Genomic DNA, 23065 nt, shown 5'->3' on the forward strand with positions numbered 1-23065 from the left:
TAACTGCTGTTACATCCTAAATAAAACAAGATTAGCAACATTTGTTGCTAGTGTCCTCTAAAGTATTTGTTTGATTTCTAAAGGGGACTAAATATGCATCTGAAGAAAAAGTCTATTGCTTTAATCCTGGGAACAAATGTGGCAAAGTGCTTGAGTTTCAGATCTTTCTTTGACCTGAGGACATTACGAGTACCAACATGGAAAATGTTACCTGTGTTTGCCGATTAAGAAACAGAAAAGTAAGAAAACTATAAGCCATGAAGACAAAAACTGAAATGAATACAAATGGGGAGAAAGGTGAAATTAAAAAAACAAACAAAAAACAAAAAACCAAACCAAGAGATAAAAGAGGAAGAAAAATTATTTACTAAATTCTAACTGAAAGCTTAGTCACAGCTAATTTAAAATATTCAGAATCTTCTTTCATTTATAAAGAGTTGATGAAGGAATAAGCTAAATTAAAAGTCAGCTTATTTAAAAAATTAAAAATGCGTGAAATTAGCAATATTTTTTACAGCCGCTAGTATCAAGCTTTCTAAAATCTAGTGGAACAGTAATGACAAAGGACCACTTTTGATAACAATTATGCACAGAGTATTTGACAATTTATTCTTAAAATGAAGAGATGTCTAATAGTAGCAGAAGAGGAGGAATATTGTACTTTTTACTTTTAGTACAAACTATTTGCCAAACTCAATGCTTACACTGTCATCTAGATAAACTGATTTGTTCAAACAACTAGCCACGTCATGACTATCCAATCAATAGAGCAGCTGCAGAACAGCCAGAAGGTCATAATGCAGCACAAGGGACTTGACAAGTTTGTGTGCAGAAGGAAAAAATGAACATGCATAACTCTGGACAGACACGTACATATAAGTTCAAACATTTCCACGGAAAACATCCAAATTCTTTCATAACTGTACTAGGCTGTGAACAGAATCTGCCTGTGGTTTTCACAGACATCCCTAACAAAACCAAATATAAAAGGACACAAATCTTTAGTAATTCTCCTCTAAAGTAACACCTCATGATGTTTCTAGTAAGTTGATGCTGCCACTCAGTGACAAGCCATTTGCAGTTTTGCAAGTCCATTTTCTGTTCAAACAGTGCATTTCACACACGTACAATGATATTCTACTTCACACAGCAGAGATGCAGTCAGAAGCCCAAACAAGGCAGCACACACTGATGGCCTTGCCTAAAGCCCATTGGTTTCTAGTAGGGATTTGCAAAAGTCAATAAAGACAATGCAAAACCTGTGGCCCAGCAAATGAATGTCAGCACAACACATTGTTGAGCTGGGACTGCCAGTTTGGGTCTCGGGCTTTGTGTGCTGCTCACTGGGTGGCAAAAGCCAGCCATCCTATACTGCTTTCAAACAAGTGTAGCTTCCTGAACCCAGTCAGCTTTGCCTGCCTCATGAGGGAGCAATATGTGCTTTCCTTTGAAAAGATCAAAAGGGTGTAAAAATGTATCCATGAAACCTCTATGAAGCAAGCCAGTTTGAGAGAGAAAATGACCAAAACAAGACAAAACAGGGGAAGGAAACATTTGCTATTATTGATGAGGTATGGTGTGTATTGCATTGCAGAATTATTTTTTATTTCATTTTTTATACTAAAATAGTTTTCATAGTAATCACAGGAAAGGTTGAGGTTGATATCATATGGGAGGATAAATATGGTACAACCATCCTTGTTGAATCCATTAGACATGGTCTTCTGAAGAGACTGGAAAGCCCCAGATGTACATGTTGAGAACAAGGAATCATTCTCTATAATCTCCTCAAACTCTTGGTATAACAAGTACGATGTTATTGAGCCCCAAAATTTTCAAGTGATTTTTCACTTCTTTTCTAATCTCTAGAGGAACTGTTTCCAAGCTTATCTAGCAGTGTTTTGCATGAACAACTGAATCTCCTTACAAACACAGCCAAGCCATGGAACCTCGACCAGTCTGGTACCTTCTCTAGAGGCTTTTAAGCCCCACAACAGCCCTCAGCCAAACACATTCTTGCCACTACATTCAAATGAGTGTTAAGGTCTGCTAAATCTAGTCCAACCACCAACTGCTTCATGAGTTCAACCTGTGGCAAACAGCACACGTTAACTTTATTTGATCGCTGGTTAATTACGGCATTTCTCCTCTTATGAAACAGAGCTGGAGCCTATTTATACTTTGGCTTGAAATAACTTGCAACAGAATTAGCATATGCAAGTTCTAACAACATTCCTCATGTTTTATCTATCATACCTTACAGAAGTAGTATTTGCAGTTTAGTCAGTCGGTATCAGAGCATGCCACCACTGCCTTTCATTCCACTGCAAACAACCTTTAAATTTTTAATGCGGTACACCAATAATATTCTTAAATTTTAAAATTTTTTCATGCTTCATCTTAAAACGCTGTTTCCTCTAATAAACTTTATAAACAGAAACATTGCAGCTGATGGCCTTGCTGTTTCTTGCCTCATCTTGCTTTAAGGGCCATGGAGATAACTGCTGCTTTTTGACTACAACCTTATCTTGCTGTCTGCCATTTATTTGCTTTCAGAGCTCAGTTACATCTTTCCTCTTCTACTATCTGCAACTGAGCTTGTCAACCATGATTAAACTTGAAAAGTCACTTGGAGGCTGAAGAAGCAAGTACCCTGACTTTGACAAATTTAATTGATTAGCTCTTTCTATAAGGACATCAGTACCAAAAAAGACTGTTCTCATCTCAGTACTCAAGTACATCCCCTTTATGCTATATTTGAGTGAGTTATTAGTTATCAGTTATCGCCAAGATAATTTTGGACCTTTCAAGGCTTATGTCATTAATTCTCTTCATACACTGAACGCTTGGATGGAAGTCACGTATCTTACAATTATATTCATATCTGAATAATCCTGAGAAAACAAACTTGAAACTGTACAAAAAAAAAACCCCAAAAACTCTACAGCTCTCAATACTCAGAGTTCTCATCTTGACTGTGCATCCCCCATTGAGAAACCTTACATTTTTCTGCTATGACATTTAAAAATAAATTACTTATGTCTGTGCAGTCCATCATTCAGATGGGATTGAGTCAGCGCTATTGTACTCTAATCACTGAAATGAGGAAATACAGCAAATCGCACAGATTATTTCAGTATGAAGATATTTTAAAATATACGTTATGTCTTGAAGAAAATGTAACTGTTAACGCGGATTTTCAGTTCCCTGTCCAAGGGGGACAGAGACCCTCGCACGAGAATTAATCGGGGCATTTTTCATAGGCTGTTTTCAAAGGGGAGGCAGACGCAATGACAACCCCAGCTGTGCTCTAGCACGGGGCCATCGTTCCGAGCAGCGTTCCGTTTCACCGCATCCCATCCAGATGCTCAGCAGCACGTGTCTCGCCCTCCGCCGGGGGCAGCACCGGCCGCCCTCCGGCACCCGCAGGGCTTGCTGGCGAAGCAGAGCCCGTCCCGGAGCCCGTTACCTCAGCTGCTTCTGCTCCAGCTTGAGCTTCTTGGCTTGCGGCTCCCCCGCTGCCATCTTCGCGCTGGGCGGCGTGCGGCGCGCTCGGCTCCCCTCGGCCCGCCCGCCGGCCCCGGCCCGCATCTTGGCCGCTGCCCCGCTGTCCCGGGAGCGGGACGGGCCGTGCCGGGCCGGGGGAGGTACGTGGGGCGCGGGAGGCCCGGGCCGTGAGGGAGTGGGGCGGCGCTGCCCTTGCTCGGGGGGACGGGATCCCTGCCAGGCGGGAGTCACCCGTGCCCGGTGCCGGCCGCGCTGGTTGGCCGGAGCCGGGCAGGGGCGACATCCCCGCCAGTGGCGGTACCGGGAGATTGCCACGCAAATCCGAGACTTTCCGCTTTACTCGCCTCCGTTTCCGTTGTTCGGTGCCTATTTAAATACAAAATCGTGCCGTGTTCGAATCCCACCTCCCCCTTCCGTTGTTGTGGGCTCTGGCGGAGGTGCGGAACCGCCCGGCGGAGAGTGAGCAGGGTCGGGCCCGAGCCCCGCAGCGGCGATCTGCACCGCTCCGCTCCGCTCCAGGATGAGGCGCGGCATGAGGGGATCTGCTCCGGCTGTCAGCGCAGGCAGCCCGGCCTGCGGCAGGGGCGGTCTGGAGCCGCCGTTCGCGGCCGAGCCCGCAGCAAGGCCGGGCCGGGAGCGGCAGGGCGGGTGCGGCAGCGGCGCCGGCTCACCTGGGTCGATCTTCAGCAGCCCTGCTGCAGCCGTGGGGTTTCTATCGTGCTCTACATGCTTCATTAGCAAGCGGCCCTGTTAGTGCCCATGTCCGGAATCTGCGCTGGGAATAAACCCGTTATCTTCCACTGCTGTGCGCTGCACATCGCTCTGCCCTGTTCAGTACCCAGCGGTAACTGAGTGGAGGTTGTCGCTTCTTTTCTTTTGTTTCAGTTCAAATCTGCTGTGAATTAGTAATGCGTTTACCATCTTTTCAGTATGATGAATCGCTCGTACCCATTAAGTGTTAATCAAACTGGAGGAATAGCGTCACCATTCAATGTAGCTTTTCTACAACTAGCCAGGCAAAAAAAAATCATACTTGAAAGATGAAAATTTGTGTTCATTAGCAGGCAGACTGGAGTATGGGAGAGGAAAAGGTATTTTACAAGAAAAGCAATGCCAATTTCAATTACTAATGCAAGAGGTAAAATGATGGAAACAATGTTTCACAAAGTAACTGACTAGACAAATCATGAGAATGATTCTGTGGCAGTTCCCAGCAGGTTTGAATCATACATAGTTTTTCATTTATTTATTAAAAAAAAAAAGAGGAAATATCTGAATGAGATTTCTCTATAAAAAATGTCTTGCATTGTGTGCTAACTCTAAAACACAAGCAAACTTGAGGGGGTTTTTTGGGGGGGAAAGGACAAACAGATTCTTTACTGCCTGTATGCACATATCTGAAAATTCTTTGCAAATGGCAAATCAAACTTGAAGAATACTCCATGCCCTCTCATGTTTGATTAGCTGGTTTTATTCGGAAATTAAATTTTCTGTTGTACAAGACAGTTATGCACCAGCTAAATCCCAGTTGTTGTCTCATATACAGATCTCCTTACATGAGGAATCTTTAATAAAAACCTTGCCATGAGGATTCAGAAAAAAAGAAATTGAAGTCCTTGAAGTAGAGAAGTCTGAACAGTAGGAGATGAGTGGTAGCTGTATTTTATGGCTGTAATACTGGCAAGAAACCAAATTAAAATTTGTTTAAAATGTGAAGTTCCCTCCTCTTATATCCCTTTAATTTTCCCCCAAATTACAGCTTCACATATAACTTTAAAAAGAAAGAATACAGCGACGATAAGTTAAATCTTTTTTATGCTTATTTAACATAATATATGAAAGGCAGCCTTTTAACAGGAGCTGCTTAGAATAATAAGAGTATCCATGAGACTCATTCATACAAGATAAAAGAATTAGAGTGCTGCTTTGCTCTGTCTTCCTGGAGGAGAAGGAAGGTACAAGTGCTTATGTGCCTTCTTTCCGCCCTCTGTGCACTGGTTGGGGCAGAGTGTGCACACATTGGGAAAGGTTGCCATGCACAGCAGAGATCCAGGGATGCTTGCTGGCCCTGATGGAGTGGTGCATGGCTCTCTGGCACCCTGCTTGTCCTTTCTGGAGCCTTGAGTGCCTCTTCAAAGAGAGCCTGTGAAAGACAGTAGTATAAAGCTAGTAGCACTGTTGCTCTGGCCTGTCAGACTTACTGGAGGAGTGAACTGGGCGAGCATGGTGGAAAACATCTTCACAAAGAGCTACTGAGTTGGGGCTTTGATAGCCTATGATTGAATCCTGATGCCTTGTCCATTCAGAGTTCTTCATGGTTTGGCTGGAATATGAGCCAAATTATCAGTATTTTCCTGAAAATACTATGAACACTCGATATGTGAACTGATACTCACTTTATCTGTCCATTTGGCCCTGTCAGTCTATTCAGTACTGCTTTCAGAGAGTGAATTTCTTCAGTCATCCCTTAGTAGTCCTAAAACTGCTGATTCCAATGTAAGTTGTGTTCAAATGTTCCAGCTCCATGTAAAAATGCAGTTTTAGCAAAGAATTTTTAATTGTTTTGGTGCGGGGTTTTTTCCTAAGAAACTTGCTTTTCCAGCAAAGCTTTCTATTCTTGCAGGTCCCAAAGGGAATTGCAGTTATTCAGGATCAAATATTGTTTGGTTATTCAGAATCTAATATTGTTTTGTTGACAAGAAATGGAACTCTCTTGCCAGCAGTTACAAGATTTATGCTGAAACTAATTTGAACAGAGGCACCATGTAAGTGTATTATTGGAAAGTTCATCAGACAGTAGATTAAATGCTGCACAAATTCTCATGCAGGCTGTAATTGTTACTGGTAAAAGCACAGAGGAAGTTGCAAATTTTGTTATGGATACCAAACACTGATTTAAGTCAACTTTAGAGTATTCTCAAAGGACTACTTCCTCTCAAAAACAATTTCAGAAAGTTACTAACAGTGTTTTAAATGAGAGCAAAGATAAATAAATATATACTGAACATCTGGGAAGCAAAGCATTTAGTCTTTAATAGGGATGATCTTGCTGATAAAATATGTCTGAATACTTGTACAGACACAAGCACTTCATGGTGTTGAGTAGATATGAAGTTTTGCTTGACTAACAGAGCAAAACTTGTTCTTAGCAGTTCTTAAAAAAGATTGCAAAAATGTTTTTACTTTGATGTGTAGATACCTAAGCTGTGAGCATCTTATATGTAAAAAGATTCATGACACTTGAGCCGCATCATTAAAACACACAAACAATAATAGGAGCATAAAAAACCCTGTGAAATTACAGAACGTTCTTGTTTTACTAAACCTGAGACTTACAGATTTATCAACTTGAATCACAGCTGCTAATGATGTGTCAGGTTGGTCCTGCCAATTATACAGTATTTCAGAGCTGCCACGTTGGCTGTCTTGAAAGTGTTGTTCAGGTGTTTAATGGGACTTCTCTTTATTAGGTTTGCTGGTTTGAAAGCCAGTGAATGGGGTTGGAGAGGTCAGGAACACATTTGTGGCACATATTGAATTTATAGGAAAAGCTAAAGTGCTGACTACCTACAAAAGTACTAGCTTCAATAGAAATAGAACTGCCTATTTTAGCTTATCTCTCCAGATTACTGTAAGTATTTGATTACTTTCCATTCACTTGTCACTAGAAGTCCATTTCCACAAATACATAACAGAGACTCAGACAGTCTACCACCACTAATTCTTCCACCCTTCAGAGCAGTTCTGCCAAATTCAGGGGACATTGAAACTGTAGAATACTTTCCTAGTGATGGTTCTATTTGGAGCTATTTTCAGTAATTAGTACTAGCTCTAAAGGGCATTGCAGAGGTCAGTGATAAATTCCTCACTTTGTGGTTTCAGAGCTTTGTATGTTTTTTCAGTGTTATGAAAAAGCAGCTGTTGACAGTATTTCTGCATTAATTACACTTTAGAGTACTTAATTGTAGCTAAGGACAAGCATGTGCAATCAGTCTTTTTTCCCATACTTGCAACCTCTCTCTCTTGCCAGTGAGCTCCACTTTTGTCTTGTGAGCCTGCTGTGCCTTTAGTCCAGATGTTTCCATGCCAAGAATTTGAAAATCAGTAACACTGCAAATCCAGATTTAGTCAAAAGAAAAGTTAGAGATGTGGAAACAGCTCATTGAAGGCATCTTAGTTGAAATATGTTTTTCTTCTATGTGGACTTCATATTCTAGTAGGATGGAAATGACTGAGATTAATGTTTTGCATGTCAGACAAATGATGGAGAGTTTGTGAGAAGAAGCTGCAAAACTTCAGTTGCTGCAGAGCCTGTAAGGTGCCTTGCAGTCAGGCAGTAACATGAAGGGCTGTCAGTCTACTGAAAATGAGCTTGAACACTTTGCTTTGGCCTAGATGCAAATAATGATCCATGTGCACCTTCAGTCTGCTCTTAGGTAGGCCTGAAAGCAGAGAGATGGGAGGCATGTCCTACAGAATAGTCCTAGAAACATCTTCAGTACCTTACATAGAGTGGGTTTATGCTGACATCTCAAAGTGGTGTCTGTGTACACTACTACATGGAGAAGAATCTCATGATTCCTAATTCTGGTGATGTAGTTTTGCTATTGTTTTTTAAAACTTAGGAACTTTGTTTCAAGACCTTTACCCTCAAAGTGCTGCAGCTCTTAACACACTTTGCTGTTGACCTACTGGTGTGAGGAATTTTAATGTTACTGGATTGATTTCTTATGTTCAGCATTTGTCAGTCTTTTTTGCTTTTCAAATAGTGTTCTGATGAGACAAAAAAGTCAGGTACTGCAAAATTAGTATAGGGATCTCTACATGTGTGAAATGAAATCTAGCACTCAAAAATAAAGTAACAGAGAAATCTTCAGTACTTGGAGCAATGTAAGTAATTTTTGTTAAATAATGGTTTATATATCTTGTATTGATATTTTTGTAGTGCTACCAGTTCTAAGATATTCAACATGAAATCTGTCTTTAATCAGCTAGTGCCAATTGCTTGGCAATGTATGGGATAAATTAAATTACTTAGTCTTGTGTATAATAGACTGATGTCCCCACTGCTATAGGACCATCTTTATTCTACTCAGCCCTGGGAAGTGTACCAGCTGAGCTGCCCCTTGACTGACAGGGCAGGGCTTGTGCCTCTGGAGCTGCCTGCTCTGCACTTAGGCTGCAAGGAGAGAGCTTCAGTTTTCCAGAGCACTTCAAATTAGCAGCAGATTAGCATACTGCTAAAACTTGTGAAAAAAGAAAGGAGTGTGTGAGAGGATTTGAAGGGAGGTCTTATGCTAGAAACAGAATATGTATTATGGGAAATCTGTGATTCCTATCTTCCTATTTAGAAGATGGGATAGGCAGCCAGGGGGGATTTTACTGCTCATATTCCACAGGTACTACAAAGCTGAGTGTGCTCTCTGGATCAGTTTGCTACTCTGGTTCCCCACGAGGCCACACAAACACTGCTGTGAGCACAGCTGGTACCTAGGCAGCTTGGGGCAGATGGGTAAAGAAGGGCAGTGGCCAAGTGCTACCTCCCCTTCTGGCTACCCACACCCTCCCTTGATTGCATATCAAGTCGTGGTCTAATATCCCACGTGGAATTCAGGCAAAAGAAGGGGCCCTGCTCTTACAGTCATTTGGTGCACCAGGAGCTTGCTGTCATTGTGTGGTCTGCTGCACAGCTGTGCTTGTTAAAAGTATATTGTGACAAATGCATTTCTGATCTGTAGATGAATAGAATCTGGATGAATGTTAACAGAAGCACTACAAACACATGTGTCTGATACTCTTTGTCAGCGTGTCATTGGAAGCTGCCTGCTGTCCAACATAGCTCCTCCAGAGCAGGCTGTGGATCAGCTCCTCTGGAAGTGGAATCTTACCAGTGCTGCTTGTACTGGACTCCTGGATGAATGTTAACAGAAGCACTACAAACACTCACATGTGTCTGATACTCTTTGTCAGTGTATCATTGGAAGCTGCCTGCTGTCCAACATAGCTCCTCCAGAGCAGGCTGTGGATCAGCTCCTCTGGAAGTGGAATCTTACCAGTGCTGCTTGTACTGGACTCAGATGCAGCTTTGTGTGCATTTAATAGGAAGTGGGTCTGATATTTGTTAACAGATATGCTGTTGTAGCAATTTAAAAATGTACAGAGATCTATTCTAAGCTTTACAGCTGAGCACCTTCGTATGTGTGGGCAGCCATGGTGTCGAACAATACTGACATTCAGTTGTTGATTATACTTGTCACCCTTGTGTGACTATCGAGGAGATTTTGGAAGGCTTTAATGTTCAATGCTGGCTAAATTCAGAATGTGTTTACTGGAGCTGGATTAAGCAATTGTGTCAAGGCTCCTTTATAAAAATGCTGTGCTCACATTATTAACATTTTCTCTTTTTTTTAACAAACTAAATTAGAGATTAATTTGGTCCAGGAGTAAGAGTGGAAACATGCAATAACACTTCATAGCTTTGTTTCCTTTCCCACTTTTAAGCAAATTTGCAATCACAGTTTCTAAAAGAACTTCCCTTTACATTCCCTATTGGCTTAGATGAATATTTTTGTCCACCTTTTGACTATTGGTCTTTTTTTGTCGACTACCAAAGACAACATGCTCTTGGCAGGAGGTATCTGAGACCTGGCATGGCCCCAGTGAAGATGAGCATGTTGTTGTCATGGTTGTGAAGGAGCAGCTGGAGTTCAGAATTTGAAAAGCTGGATCTTGGCTCTCTCCCCACATCTGCTGACTTAGGTGGAAGGAAATATCATGCTGACAATCTTCCTGAGCTGTCCTTTTTCACTGTCTTTGATGAGCTTTGGAAGACATACTTTTGTTTTGTGGAAATCTGGAGGGCCAGACCATTTTTCATTGTTACAAGTATATTGGTAAATGACTACTGCTCTGGGTAGTTCAGATTCAGACATAGCAACACAAACTCATTCTGGGTGGGTCTAAGTGCTTAATTGCAGAATGAGATTTAGTCATACAGTGTTTATACTCCTAAAATCTCTGTGGGACTGGGCAATGTGCATCTAGATGCTTCCACGCTATTTTTACATTAGTGTGCCAAAGTTAACAGAGAAGGAGCTAATTTTATCTGCATTTTAGGACAATATCCTGGGCAAACACGGTAAAGTTAATGAAAACTATGATGGGTTTTTGGTAGGTGTGTTTGGCTTCTTTTGGACATGGAGAGTTCATGGTGGTCTTCCTATTTCAAGATGTGGACACCCAGTAATTGTCTGGTCTGTTTGAAGTCATGTTTGAATTCCTCCAAAGGGTAACTTTCAATTCTGGATCTCCATTGCTCTTGCCTGCCCATTTCCACCACATGCCCTGTGCCAGCTCCAGCACTCTCTGGCAGTGAAATAACAGGTCTGAGTGCTTAATTGCAGTATTCTGGAATGAGATTTAGTCATACAGTGTTTATACTCCTAAAATCTCTGTGGGACTGGGCAATGTGCATCTAGATGCTTCCACGCTATTTTTACATTAGTGTGCCAAAGTTAACAGAGAAGGAGCTAATTTTATCTGCATTTTAGGACAATATCCTGGGCAAACACGGTAAAGTTAATGAAAACTATGATGGGTTTTTGGTAGGTGTGTTTGGCTTCTTTTGGACATGGAGAGTTCATGGTGGTCTTCCTATTTCAAGATGTGGACACCCAGTAATTGTCTGGTCTGTTTGAAGTCATGTTTGAATTCCTCCAAAGGGTAACTTTCAATTCTGGATCTCCATTGCTCTTGCCTGCCCATTTCCACCACATGCCCTGTGCCAGCTCCAGCACTCTCTGGCAGTGAAATAACTTGCATTAGGAAGCTGGTCTGACCAGCAGCTCCTTTTGCTGGGTCAATTTCTGGCTGGACTATTTTCCTAATGTAGTAGGTCTAGTAGCCACAGACCTACTCAGATCAGTACCTGAGAGGCAGAAGGGAAGAACAGCCAGTGCCAGGGGCAGCTTCTTCAACTACAGATGAGTTTATGCTTGACATGGAGTACCAGGTTAACTTCACCTTCAGAAGCTGCTGTTGGGGTTACAGTTTGGTTTGTTTTCTAAGCCCAAGTTTTAACGTAGTTTTCAAGAGGATCATTATGCTGCAGGTCAGCTAAAGCATTGTGTCTGTCTCATGTGAAGGCTGAAGAGATAAACTGAAGTTTGCTAGCATTTGTCTTCTCTGTAGATCCAGAGATAATAGTCTATTCATTTTATCAGCTACATAGTTCACTTACTATCACATTGAAAGTTGAGAAATAGGCTTGGAATTATTTTTTTAATAGGCACATAAGCTTCTTGCCCTATGAATAAAAAGAAGGATCAGTGGCTGAGGCATGTTATTTGTAAATGTTTAAAGAGATAAGAAAAAAGTTACATTCCTTACCTGCAATTCATACTCCTCTTTTACGTAAGTGACTTTTTAAGTGAAAAACATTTTATGTAAACATATTTCATGCATGCCAAGCACATTTGAGACAATTTTATCCATTAAATCAGATTTAAATGGCTGGTTTTGTGTACTTTTAATGAATTCCAACCCTTTACCCAAGTGCAGCTTGGCATAGATCATAAGACTAATCTGCCAACAAGTAAAAAGCACTTTTCTAGTACAACAGCTTAAAGCTGACAAGCTAAAGAGCTGTATCTTTAAGACAGAGCAATTCTAAGTTAAGTGGGCAAGTGCCAGGCCAACTACCATAGGAAACTTTCTGTACAAGTAATTCTTTCATGTCGGCAAACACGTTTGAGTGAGTGCCAGCTCGTGGGAGTCAGCTTTTCTTAAAGAAATAAATTGCAAAAACCAGATAGGGATGAAAGTGGAAAATGAGGGTGCTTTCTTCATGCTTGAGTTATGATATACATTAGCAATTTAATCCAGTGGCAAATATTTTTTGTGGAATATTCTTGTAAATAAAGAAAATGGAATTCAAATAAAAGCAACAAAGTAGATGTTTTCCCTAAATTCACAGTGCATGTTAATAAAGAGTCCCATCGTAAGAAAGGGAATCTGGGATATGAAATGTCAGTCCACATATCCTTTTATTTATATTCTTTTAATGTGTTTCCAACAGAAAATGATCCACAGCCTGTTTCTTATAAACTGTTCTGGGGATATCTTCTTGGAGAAGCACTGGAAGAGCGTTGTGAGCCAATCTGTGTGCGATTATTTCTTCGAAGCTCAGGAGAAAGCAATCGATGTTGAGAATGTGCCTCCTGTCATCTCAACTCCACATCACTACCTCATCAGCATCTACCGGGATAAAATCTTCTTTGTGTCTGTCATACAGACAGAAGTGCCACCACTCTTCGTAATTGAATTCCTGCACCGAGTAGCAGATACTTTCCAGGTCTGTCACCATTCAGTGGTTTTAAAATTCAGTATCTGAAGGAGGTCTGTGTGGAAGCCAAAGAGGGACTCTTCATCAGGAACTATAGTGATAGGACAAGGAGAAATAAGTACAAACTGAAAGCGGGGAAATTTAAGCTAGATATTAAGAAGAAATTCTGTTCTGTGAGGGTAGTAAAATAGTGAATGGAACAGGTTGCCCAGAGATGTTGTGGATGCCCCAGCTGTAGCAGTGGTCAGGGCCAGGCTGGATGGGGCTTTGGAGCAACCTGATCTAGTGGGAGGTGTCAATGCCCATGGCAGGGGTGTTGGGACCACCCCATAACATTCTGAGATTCTATGTTTCTAAAATGATTTCAAGGGATTTTTTTGTATAAAGTTCTTCTGTGAGTGACTTTTCTGTCTGCAGTTTTTAAGTCAAGAACAGGCTTACAGAGTACAAAAGAAAAAAGAGGTTTATTTTGTGCATTTATTTTAGGCACCAGAACCCAAATCTGACTTTAACAATATGATGTCATCAGGGTATAGAAATAGTCAGTTTAGGCACTAAAATGCCTTAATATATTGGAGGGTTTCTGTAAGAAAAAACCAAACAAACTTCCTGTTGCAAAGCATTCTAACAGGAATAAAAATCCTCTCTTTTGTAATCTCTGAACTTGTTTAGGATTACTTCGGCGAATGTTCTGAGACGGCAATTAAGGACAATGTAGTAATTGTGTATGAACTTCTAGAAGAAATGCTAGACAATGGCTTTCCACTGGCAACAGAATCTAACATATTGAAGGAGCTGATTAAGCCTCCCACAATTTTGCGCTCTGTTGTCAACTCCATCACAGGTATGAAAATATGTAATTTCAGCAATGATGGCTGTTAAAAAAAAAGCCCCATCATTTCTCCTAGCTAAAAAATAGTAAAATGGTGTGAATTTGTAAGGTGAGGACACTGTCCTGCCATTTCTCATCGATAGGAGTTGAATAAAAACATGTCCCTCCATGTCAGCAGTTTATGCCTGGCCCCTTTGCTGTCCTTGGAGGCACTGCCTGGTTCAGCCACAGCTGCTGAAGTCCCTCAGGAACAGCAGCTCAGGACACACAGTCAGGACATACTGGAGACAGGTGCTCTGGGATTGGTACAGAGCTCACCCCAAGCCTTGAATAACTGAAGGCACTGGAGAAGGTTAAGCATTTTGTAAGAAATTCCTATAGGAAGGTATATAATAGATATGTAATAAATCCTTGATGGGTGGGAGCAGATACATGAAGGGAAGCAAATAGCCTGTCCTCCTCTTCCACCCTGCCCCCACCACCAAGCAGCACATGGATTCATATGGATTTGATTTCGCAACTGATTTCAGGCTGTTGAAAATGGGTCTGTATTGCAGTGATGAAGCCAAATGTCTGTCAGCTGAGCTGGTGGAATCTGCTTGTCTGGCAAGCGGGTGCAAGGGAGGTGAGCCATGAGTGTCACGTGGGGGCAGAGAGATGTGAGACGGTCACTTGTACATTGTGTTAGAGAAGGGAGTATGTGTGTGCAGGGCCACACACATAATATTCAGAGGAGCTGGTCTTTAAGGTTTAGTCTTTGGGTATAAATCTCATCAGTTTTAATTTCTGTTATTTGGAGTTTAATTAGTTTTTTTACATGTGGATTGGAATGCTAGTATTTACACTTATGAAAATAAGTGTTTTATCCAAAACTTTATTAAAATTCCGTAGGAGCCTAAAGTGCCTGCCCAAGGCAACCTGCATTTTGTCACTGTCAACAGCTCAGCTCTAAGCAGGTGGAAACAGCAGCCTGAGATGTCTCCTGTCTACCTGGCCTGGCAGGACTGCTGCACCCTGCAAGGCTGCTGAAGGACAGACACAGAAACTGCTCCTCTTCAGAGATGCAGTGGGAGTGAAGAAATGGTTGCAACTCCTCCTCTCTGAGTTGTAGTACATATAGGGGTGGACTTGAGGAAGGAGTTTTTTTGAGTAACTATTTCTGCTAGCTCAAAGGAATGAAAACTTGTTTTTTGCCTGCCAGGCTAGGGTCTGCCCAAGCAAGTTTTGTAGAAATGATACCTGCTGCCCATCAGCTTCTCAGTGAAGCTGTTTCACGTGGCACAACACCACACTACCATGTTCATTGTGCTAAAGGGCACAAGTCAGCATGAGCCCTATCCCAAGACCTACTTCTAGCAGAGGGAGTTGTTTACACTGTGCTGGGATTCCAGCATCAGTCACCTAAGCCTCAGAAGTGATAAGATTTTTTTTTTCTTTTTAAAGTATCAATTTACTTTATAACTAGGTAGCTCAGGAAGCCTTCTACTCATGCTGGATGGTATTGAGAGCCAGGGGCCAAGGGTGAGAGCAAGGCAGGCAGGGACAGTGGTATTGGTCAGGAGCCCAGAAGGTGAGGCAACAGGTCAGGGACTGGATCAGATGATTAACAGGTCATCTACAGCTCAGTGATTGCCCGTAACATCCATCAGAATGGGACAGGTCAAGCCAGAAAGTCCAGTCTAGGCCAGGGTCTGGATTGATTTGACACATGGTCAGGTATAGACATGGCTGTCATGTTGATGCAGAGTAGCTCAGATAGGTACCAAGGGTGAGATCCTCAGCCTACACCAGCTCCAGGCAAAGACTGTAGGAGCCCTCCCTAAGGCTTCTTACACATCTTTCTTACTAATGACTCTTACCTGTTAATCAGCCCTGAAGTCATCCAGCTAAAACTCTTACGAGAAGGGGGAAGCAGGCTTAAGGCTCTCACAGGGAGCTGTCTTGTCTTGAAATTAGGGATTAAATCCTCCATAAGATCTAGCCCCACATCTACTCCCACTCAAACCTCCTGTTGACTTGAGTATTGTATTTTGCTGTGCAAGATGTAGTCTGAAAGCTATTAAGTCTGGACACATGGCTCCAGTGCCTTCATGTCACCTCACAAATAACACTGAAGGGTCCAGGCTCTAGCCTACAGTACCTGGGGCAAGCCTTGCCTTGATTTTTAATTTTGGCAGTCGAAATATTCCTTTTGTAATTAATTACTGATTTTAAGTTCCTTTTAATTTTTAAGGCAGTAGTAATGTGGGAGACACACTTCCCACTGGACAGTTATCCAACATTCCTTGGCGCAGAGCGGGAGTCAAATACACGAACAACGAAGCCTATTTTGATGTCATTGAAGAAATTGATGCAATTATAGACAAATCAGGTAAGATGTCTTGCAAACGGGTATTTGTATCTCAAGTGTGTTTACATGTAGCTAATGATGTTTTAGAGAGAATACAGTCCAACCCTCTTATTTTTTTTGCATATGTTCTACATGCATGCATTTATATCTTAGGTAGAAATATTCCATTTAAAATGATGGGCTTAAGTGTATTTCTTCAGTTCTTGTTAAAACAGCAACATGCTCTGGGCTGCTTCGAGAACATCCACAAGTATGTTTTCTGTTTGTATATTGATTATCTCATAACAGATATAAATGGGGAAAAAAAGTAGTTAAAATGTGATGAGAAAATTATCTCCCATTGTTCCTGCCAACAATGTACTGTAGTCCTTGAAGGCCCTCAAGTGAGCAAGACAAAATCCTTCATTAGCTTTCTTTTGATAGCAAGCTAAAATTGGTGCAAAATAGTTGGACAGTATTGTTTTCCTTATATGTAAGGAGCCAGATATTATGAAGCATAATAATACTCCTTTCTTTTCTGTGAATAGAACATTTCCAGCATTTTCAAATTTGTAACATTTTCAAATACAAAAGTCTTTTTTCTGAAATTTAACTTTGAGGAGGAACCTGATAACTTTTATGCCAAGAAAAATAAAAAAAAATTATGCAAAAAGAAAACTGCAAAGCTGTGGGCAGGAACCTGCTGTTTTGTTCAGTATTGGGGCCAGCAGCTAGCAAGGGTGAAGACTGCAGGACACCCTTTTGTGGTAGTATGGGGCAGGGAGCAAGCCTCTGATTATTCTTTCAGTGCTGCTGTTGTAGCAGTGTCAGTGTTGGTTTGATTCTGTACACCACTTCAGCAAATGCTTTGGCCACCACTGCAGTGGATAGTCATAAATAGCCATTGTGCAGCTCTTACTCTCCCCATCTTGAAGCTAAAGGAAGAGGTGGCCCTTATAGGGCCCTTAGAGAACTGCTGATGACTGTGTTACTGTCCTAGCTCCTTAGGATTCCCAGGAGCAGTGTGAGTGCTTAGTCTGAGAAGGTACAATCAACACCATGGTGAATTTCTGTGTGTATTTCAGGCCAAGTCAGTGTGCACTGAGTGTTTAATTTCCTACTGAGGATCTGCTGCAGTAGTCATAGCTACTCTTTTCTGCTCTGATCCCTTGGGGACCAGCAATGCAAGAACCCCTCTTTATAGCCTTCACCAAGACTAAGATAAGGTTGCTCCCCTAGAATAGGGAGGTTATCTCGTTTCACAGGGATATGGTCGACTGCTTTAACCTGAAACAGGATCACTTCTTTTCAAACCAAGTATAAAGCCACCATTTCTCCTTTCCCTTGCCTAGATAAGCCAGTTTCTACCTATCTTCTAAAATTACCTTTGCATGTGGAGTTAATTAATTAGTCCAGGGTCCTGCTTATGCCTTTCTATACTTAGAGGATATTTCAGGAAATGAGCATTTCCTGGGTAAAATGCTTGGTACTCTTGCTTTGGGGTTTGGGTTTTTTTGCTATAGATTTATTTAACATCAAGATGAATATTTAATTTCATTGTTAAACAACCATTACTTGTGAAAGCCAAAGTTAGCACCAACTTACTGCATTTTGACATTGACTGTTTTTATGTGCTTCAACTTCTAGTTTTCTGGAGACCAGGGACAGGGATGAAAAAAAAGATTCAGAGCTGCTGTGTTATGACAAATTCTTATTTGCTTATTGCTGGCAACCAGTTCAAGCACATCCAGTACAAGTTCTGTGTAACAGCTGGCACAAGTATCATGAACCAGTTTGGGACAGGCTGTTTGCTCTGGCTCATGTATTTTAGCAAGCTGCCCAGGACACAGGTAACTGGAATGACCTTTCCTAGCTGGGCTTGGCATGTTGTTGAGTGTTGTGCAAATGTCATCTGTGCCCTCTAGCTGCACTTCAGCACATCTGTTAAGCCTTTCATAATAATGTTAAGTCAAGTGTCTTGTTTTTCCCTGCAGGTTCCACAGTCTTTGCAGAAATCCAAGGCGTTATTGATTCGTGTATTAAGCTCTCAGGAATGCCAGATCTTTCTCTGTCTTTCATGGTAAATTCAGCCTATATTTGGGAATCTTAATTGCTCAGGATTTCTTTTTCTTAGTGATCAGAGTTAAATAACTTTAAGATCACTATCACAATTTCATGTGTTACACATATGAAGTAACAAGTTTTGCATGATATTGTAGAAGCTGCATTGTTCAGTAGTTGGAATGGCTTTTGTGTGTACATAAAAATACCCTCACAGGAGCTGCTGTACCGGGTCAGATCAGAAATCCATCTAGCTCAGTAACATGTCTCTGACAATGGCTACTCAGTCTAAGATTAGGAATTGGGTAGAGTTCAGTAGCTAGCTCAAGCTGCTGGTACTTGCTGAGATTTCACTGACCGTGCCTCTCCTTGCAGAACCCACGGCTGCTGGATGACGTCAGCTTCCATCCGTGCATTCGGTTCAAACGCTGGGAGTCCGAGCGAGTCCTTTCCTTCATTCCTCCCGACGGCAATTTCAGACTCATCTCCTACCGCGTCAGCTCCCAGAAGTACGTTTCCATCCAGCCACACTGCTCCTGCAGCCACACCACCTGCTGCTTTCCACCTTGTACAGGGGGAATTTGCATTGGTCTGAAATGTGTGTGCTCAGGTTTTGTCTCAGCTGTTGCTCTGTCCCTACTAAAAGAGGAAAACCGTTTTTCAGTGACCTGCAGATATTCAGCAGTAGTTTTTCAGTGGAATAAATCACACGACAGCGATATTGGGCTATTCAGTCCTAGTAACTGTAGTTGATGAGTAAGTCTCTGTTTACATGGAGGACTCTGAGCTTCATGAGGACAGTAAAGCAAAAAAGTCCAAATTGCAGATATTTGCAAACTAAAGTCTGATCTGACTAGTGGCTCTTCTGAGATTTGGGTCAGTGAGATTACTTTAAAAAAAACAAAACAAAACAAAACAGCAACCAGATGTCGAGAGAATAGGACAAGGTATTTGGATGAAAATAAGAAAATATTTTTCCTGTGATTCTCTGCTGATAAAATAATTTCAGCCATGATGCTGAAGAGCAGAGTATCACTTCACTTATTACTTCTGAAACAAACCAGTTCTAACTTGAACACCTACCAGAAACACAAGAACCATTTATGAGAAAGTGCTTTAATTTCTCAAGCAGAGAAGTAGCCAGGATGCATTCAGCTACTGTCTTCTCTTTCCAGCTTGGTGGCAATTCCGGTATATGTGAAGCACATGATCAGTTTTAAGGAAAATACTTCTTCAGGAAGATTTGACGTTACCATTGGACCAAAACAGAATATGGGGAAAACAGTAGAAGGAGTAGTCATGACAGTTCACATGCCAAAGGCTGTACTTAACATGAACCTCACTGCTACACAAGGCAGCTATACATTTGACCCAGTTACTAAAGTAAGTCTTGAATTTTTATTTATTTAAATATTGAAGATGGCATTACTACAAGTCATCCATATTGCAGAATACTGGAACAGTGTTCCACACTTGGGAGAGCTCACTTAAGCATATGTTTCTGAATTAAAAATTTACCTTTAAAATTTGCTTTTTCAAACTCAGGTACACATCAGCTCTGATTTCTGACTTTGACAGGATGCTTTTCCTTCCCTTCCTCTCTTCACCCTGCTTTTTCACCCACTAATATCTTTCCTTAGTGGATGCAGCAGTATTTTGCTGATAGTTTTAGCCATTATATTTTTTGCATATATGTTGTGGAAACATATTTTCTGAAGACAATGCACTAGCCTTGAAAATGGGCAGACAGAAAAACTGAAGCAGGAGATGAGAAAAAATTTCTTCTGAAAGATCTGCCTAAAGACACACAGGAAAATGAAGTGTCTGAAAACACATCTCTTGGGCTCCTGATTCCTTGCCTCTGAGTTGGGGTTTGAGACCTAAATTTCATAAAGCTCCTGAAGCCTTTTAGTACCCAGGAGCCATTTTGCTGAAAAGCGGTTTGAGCCAAACCATTCTGCTGGCTCTAATACCCTGCTCTGAGCTTTCTGCTGCCCTTGTAATATCTCAGTCAGCAATTCATTAAAATTGTTAGGGAAAGCTCTCCAAGTAGCATTTTGTTTCAAAAACAACAGAGCTTGATCTTTTTAAAAGAGAAAAAATATACTTTTCTTTTTAAAAGAAAAAAAATAGTTTTTTACCAACAAAAAAACTTAAGGTGTGCTTTCCTCTCTGCAGAAATAAATTTTACTGTGTTTTTATCAAGAGCTGGGATAACTAGGTGAATTGAAACTGCAAAAAATTTTAAAAGCATAGAGAATTGAGGGCTTTCTGTATTTATGACTTTATGATAAGAACAAACAAACCACCTCTTGTGGGTGAGTAAAGGACCTGCTTGGTTCCACATTTCTCCAAGGTTCCACATTTCTCCAATGACTGTAAGAATCAATGGCAAACAAGTGAGCCTTGAGAAAGTTAGTCTGGTTTAGACAATCTCCTTTGGTCCAGTGCCTTGCTCCTACCCTCCTCATTCTTGTGTTTAAGTTTCTATGGTCTTTGTGCTGGTTCCTGTCTTGGCTTCATGGATCCAGCTGACCCAAACAGGCATCAGGGTCAATTATCCTTAGCAAAGGGAGCAAGATGTTCTCAGTGCACAGACCCACACAGACAGGTCCCATATCTGCAGGAGCCCTCTCCCAGCCAGTGAGGGAATTCTCAGGGCTCCCAGGCTACTGTTGGTACCCAGCCTGCAAACTAAAAGCTGGACATAAACTTGACCTCATAGGTTGTTTCCTAGAATGCTACTACTACTATTATCTCCTTCCTCACAAGGTGCTAACGTGGGATGTGGGCAAAATTACCCCTCAAAAGCTACCAAACCTGAAGGGCATAGTGAACCTGCAGTCTGGAGCCCCCAAGCCAGAGGAGAACCCAAGTTTAAACATCCAGTTTAAGATACAACAGCTTGCAATTTCAGGTGAGTGGGGGGGTATTACATGAAATTGGTGCTGGCAGAACAAGTTGGTGTAGGAAATGAAGTGGAAAACTGTTAATCATTTAATTGGAGGTGCAGATCTGAAGTCAGCTTGATCCAAAATGATAAAGTCTGATTTACCCAAACCTGACAGTTACCCTTGATGGAAGATGTCTTTGCTGGGAATTGTGAATTCCCAGTTGTTTTGCTCAAGAAAGACTGGGAGAAGTATACAGAAGAATGGATTTTTCTTTGTTGACTGGTGCTTTAAACATGCAAACATATCCTTCTAGTGAAGATTGATGGATGATGATTTAGTGTGCTGGTCCTGACATGCTTTAGCCTTATGCCACTAAAGCTCTTCCTAGTGGTCATAAAAATGCATTAATTTTCAAGAATGCCCTTCTTATTCTTTCCTTCTGGAGCTGATTAGTTTTTCATCTTTGAAACAATTTGTAAGTAAAAGCAGAATGAAGTTTATAGGGTAAGTGCAAAAGTAAATTTAAAGCAGACAAGGCCTCAGTCTGCAAACACTTAAATCATGTGAGTTGACCCTGTGTAAAGTGCTTCTCCTAGCAAGCTTTGCAGGATTAAGGCTCTAACAATGCAAGAACTCACATTCAGAGAGGCAGAGGAGGAGGATGGCTGAAGGCAGTTGATGAGAGTTGGTGGTAGTACATGGTACCTTTCTGGATAGGTACCAGGCTATGGTCTTTTTGGCCTCCAGACTATTTGGAGTGAACAACAGCTCCTGTGTAAGAACAGAATCCTGCAGTTTCCTCCTAAACTAGTTTAAATCTAGCAAGATAGAGCTGGTCCAGTGGCTGGACACCAAAGATAACAGACCTGTGAGAAAGCACAGAACAGCCTGAAGCTGTAGGTATTTAACAGCTACTGGCCTTCCTCAAGGAATAGCAGAGGGATTGCTGGTTCTTGCAATTATGACTTGGAGTGAAAAGAATTCTAAAACTTGTCCTTTGCTTCATCTCCATGATTGGAAAGGAGTGCAGTGGACAGGAGCTGTGGAAGATAGACTCGGTTCTTCCATAGTTCATCTCTTGCAAGGAGGATGTTTGCTTATGGAGTAGAAGACAAACAAGGTGCTGCCCTGCCAAGACAGCTGTGATTAGGTGACAAGAACGTTCTCATCTGCCACTCCAAACCAGATGAACTTGTGAAAGAAAGGAAAACGAGCTTCCTAACCAATCCTAATGTGCTCTCAAGACAGCCGGATATCTGATCAGACTGCTGTGATTCCTAGCATTCTGCTGTTAACTTTCTTCTTGTCTCTGTCTTTTTTCAGGACTGAAAGTGAATCGCCTTGACATGTATGGAGAAAAATACAAGCCTTTTAAAGGGGTCAAATACATTACAAAAGCAGGAAAATTCCAAGTCAGGACATGAGAAGATGCTAAGAGGAAATTCCCCTTAAAAAAACTTGACTGCTTAGTGACTTATGTTGGTTAGGTGCCAATTAATTAATAGAACACTGATTAGTTTGGGATCAAAGCATTTGTGCACAGCAGCTCTTCAAATGAAAGCATAGCTTAGGTTTTCTTAATATAGCTTTAAAATAAGGTACTTTTTTTCTATTACACTTTCACTCTTTTTTTACTGAATTGTTGTGCTGGTGAATAGTTTGATATGGGCAACCCACAGAATGTTGCAAACACTACACTGCCAGTCGGATACCAAAGCCCTGAGGTCAAGCACATTTTGAAGACCAGACAGGCCACTGGAAGTCTTCTGGTGGCATGTTTTGCTGCTGCAGCCACCTGCAAATCAAGCTCAGTTCCACCCACAGCCAGCTGCAAGCTGGCATTCCACAAAGCAATGTAATCTCTTCAGAAATAGAGAACAGCAGTGAGAGGGGCAGGGGTCCCCCCAGGGCCTGGGACATTGCAAGTGTCACTCCTGAAAAAGCTTCTGATGAAGTAAAAAATAATTTCTGTGTTGTTTACAAGAAATCGCCTTTCTTAAGAAGCATTTGCCTTAATCAGCTTTCATTTCTGCCAGCTGCAGATGAGCTGATAAAAATAACATCCTGCATTAAATCTGGGAGGTGATTGTTGCTTTAGT

General features: G+C 41.5%; 2 protein-coding genes across 2 annotated transcripts in view; one reads left to right on the forward strand and one right to left on the reverse strand.

The window, feature by feature from the left end:
* Positions 1-3584, reverse strand: part of ADK (adenosine kinase) — a 267350-nt gene extending 263766 nt beyond the window's left edge. Inside the window, exon 1 of the mRNA XM_039727315.1 lies at positions 3470-3584. Coding sequence (XP_039583249.1) covers positions 3470-3525 — 56 coding nt within the window. The 5' untranslated portion in view covers positions 3526-3584. The remainder of the gene's footprint in view (positions 1-3469) is intronic.
* AP3M1 (adaptor related protein complex 3 subunit mu 1) lies at positions 3580-22832 on the forward strand. Its single transcript, XM_039727314.1, has 9 exons — positions 3580-3647; positions 12584-12859; positions 13523-13694; positions 15916-16053; positions 18006-18091; positions 18448-18581; positions 19248-19455; positions 20845-20989; positions 22290-22832. Exons 2-9 carry the CDS (start codon positions 12587-12589, stop codon positions 22388-22390), a joined length of 1257 nt encoding a protein of 418 aa, XP_039583248.1. The 5' UTR covers positions 3580-3647; positions 12584-12586; the 3' UTR covers positions 22391-22832.
* Positions 22833-23065: the final 233 nt, after the last annotated feature.

The sequence above is a fragment of the Passer montanus genome, unplaced genomic scaffold (genome assembly GCF_014805655.1).
Source record: "Passer montanus isolate IOZ18808 unplaced genomic scaffold, ASM1480565v1 scaffold61, whole genome shotgun sequence".
Taxonomy (NCBI): domain Eukaryota; kingdom Metazoa; phylum Chordata; class Aves; order Passeriformes; family Passeridae; genus Passer; species Passer montanus.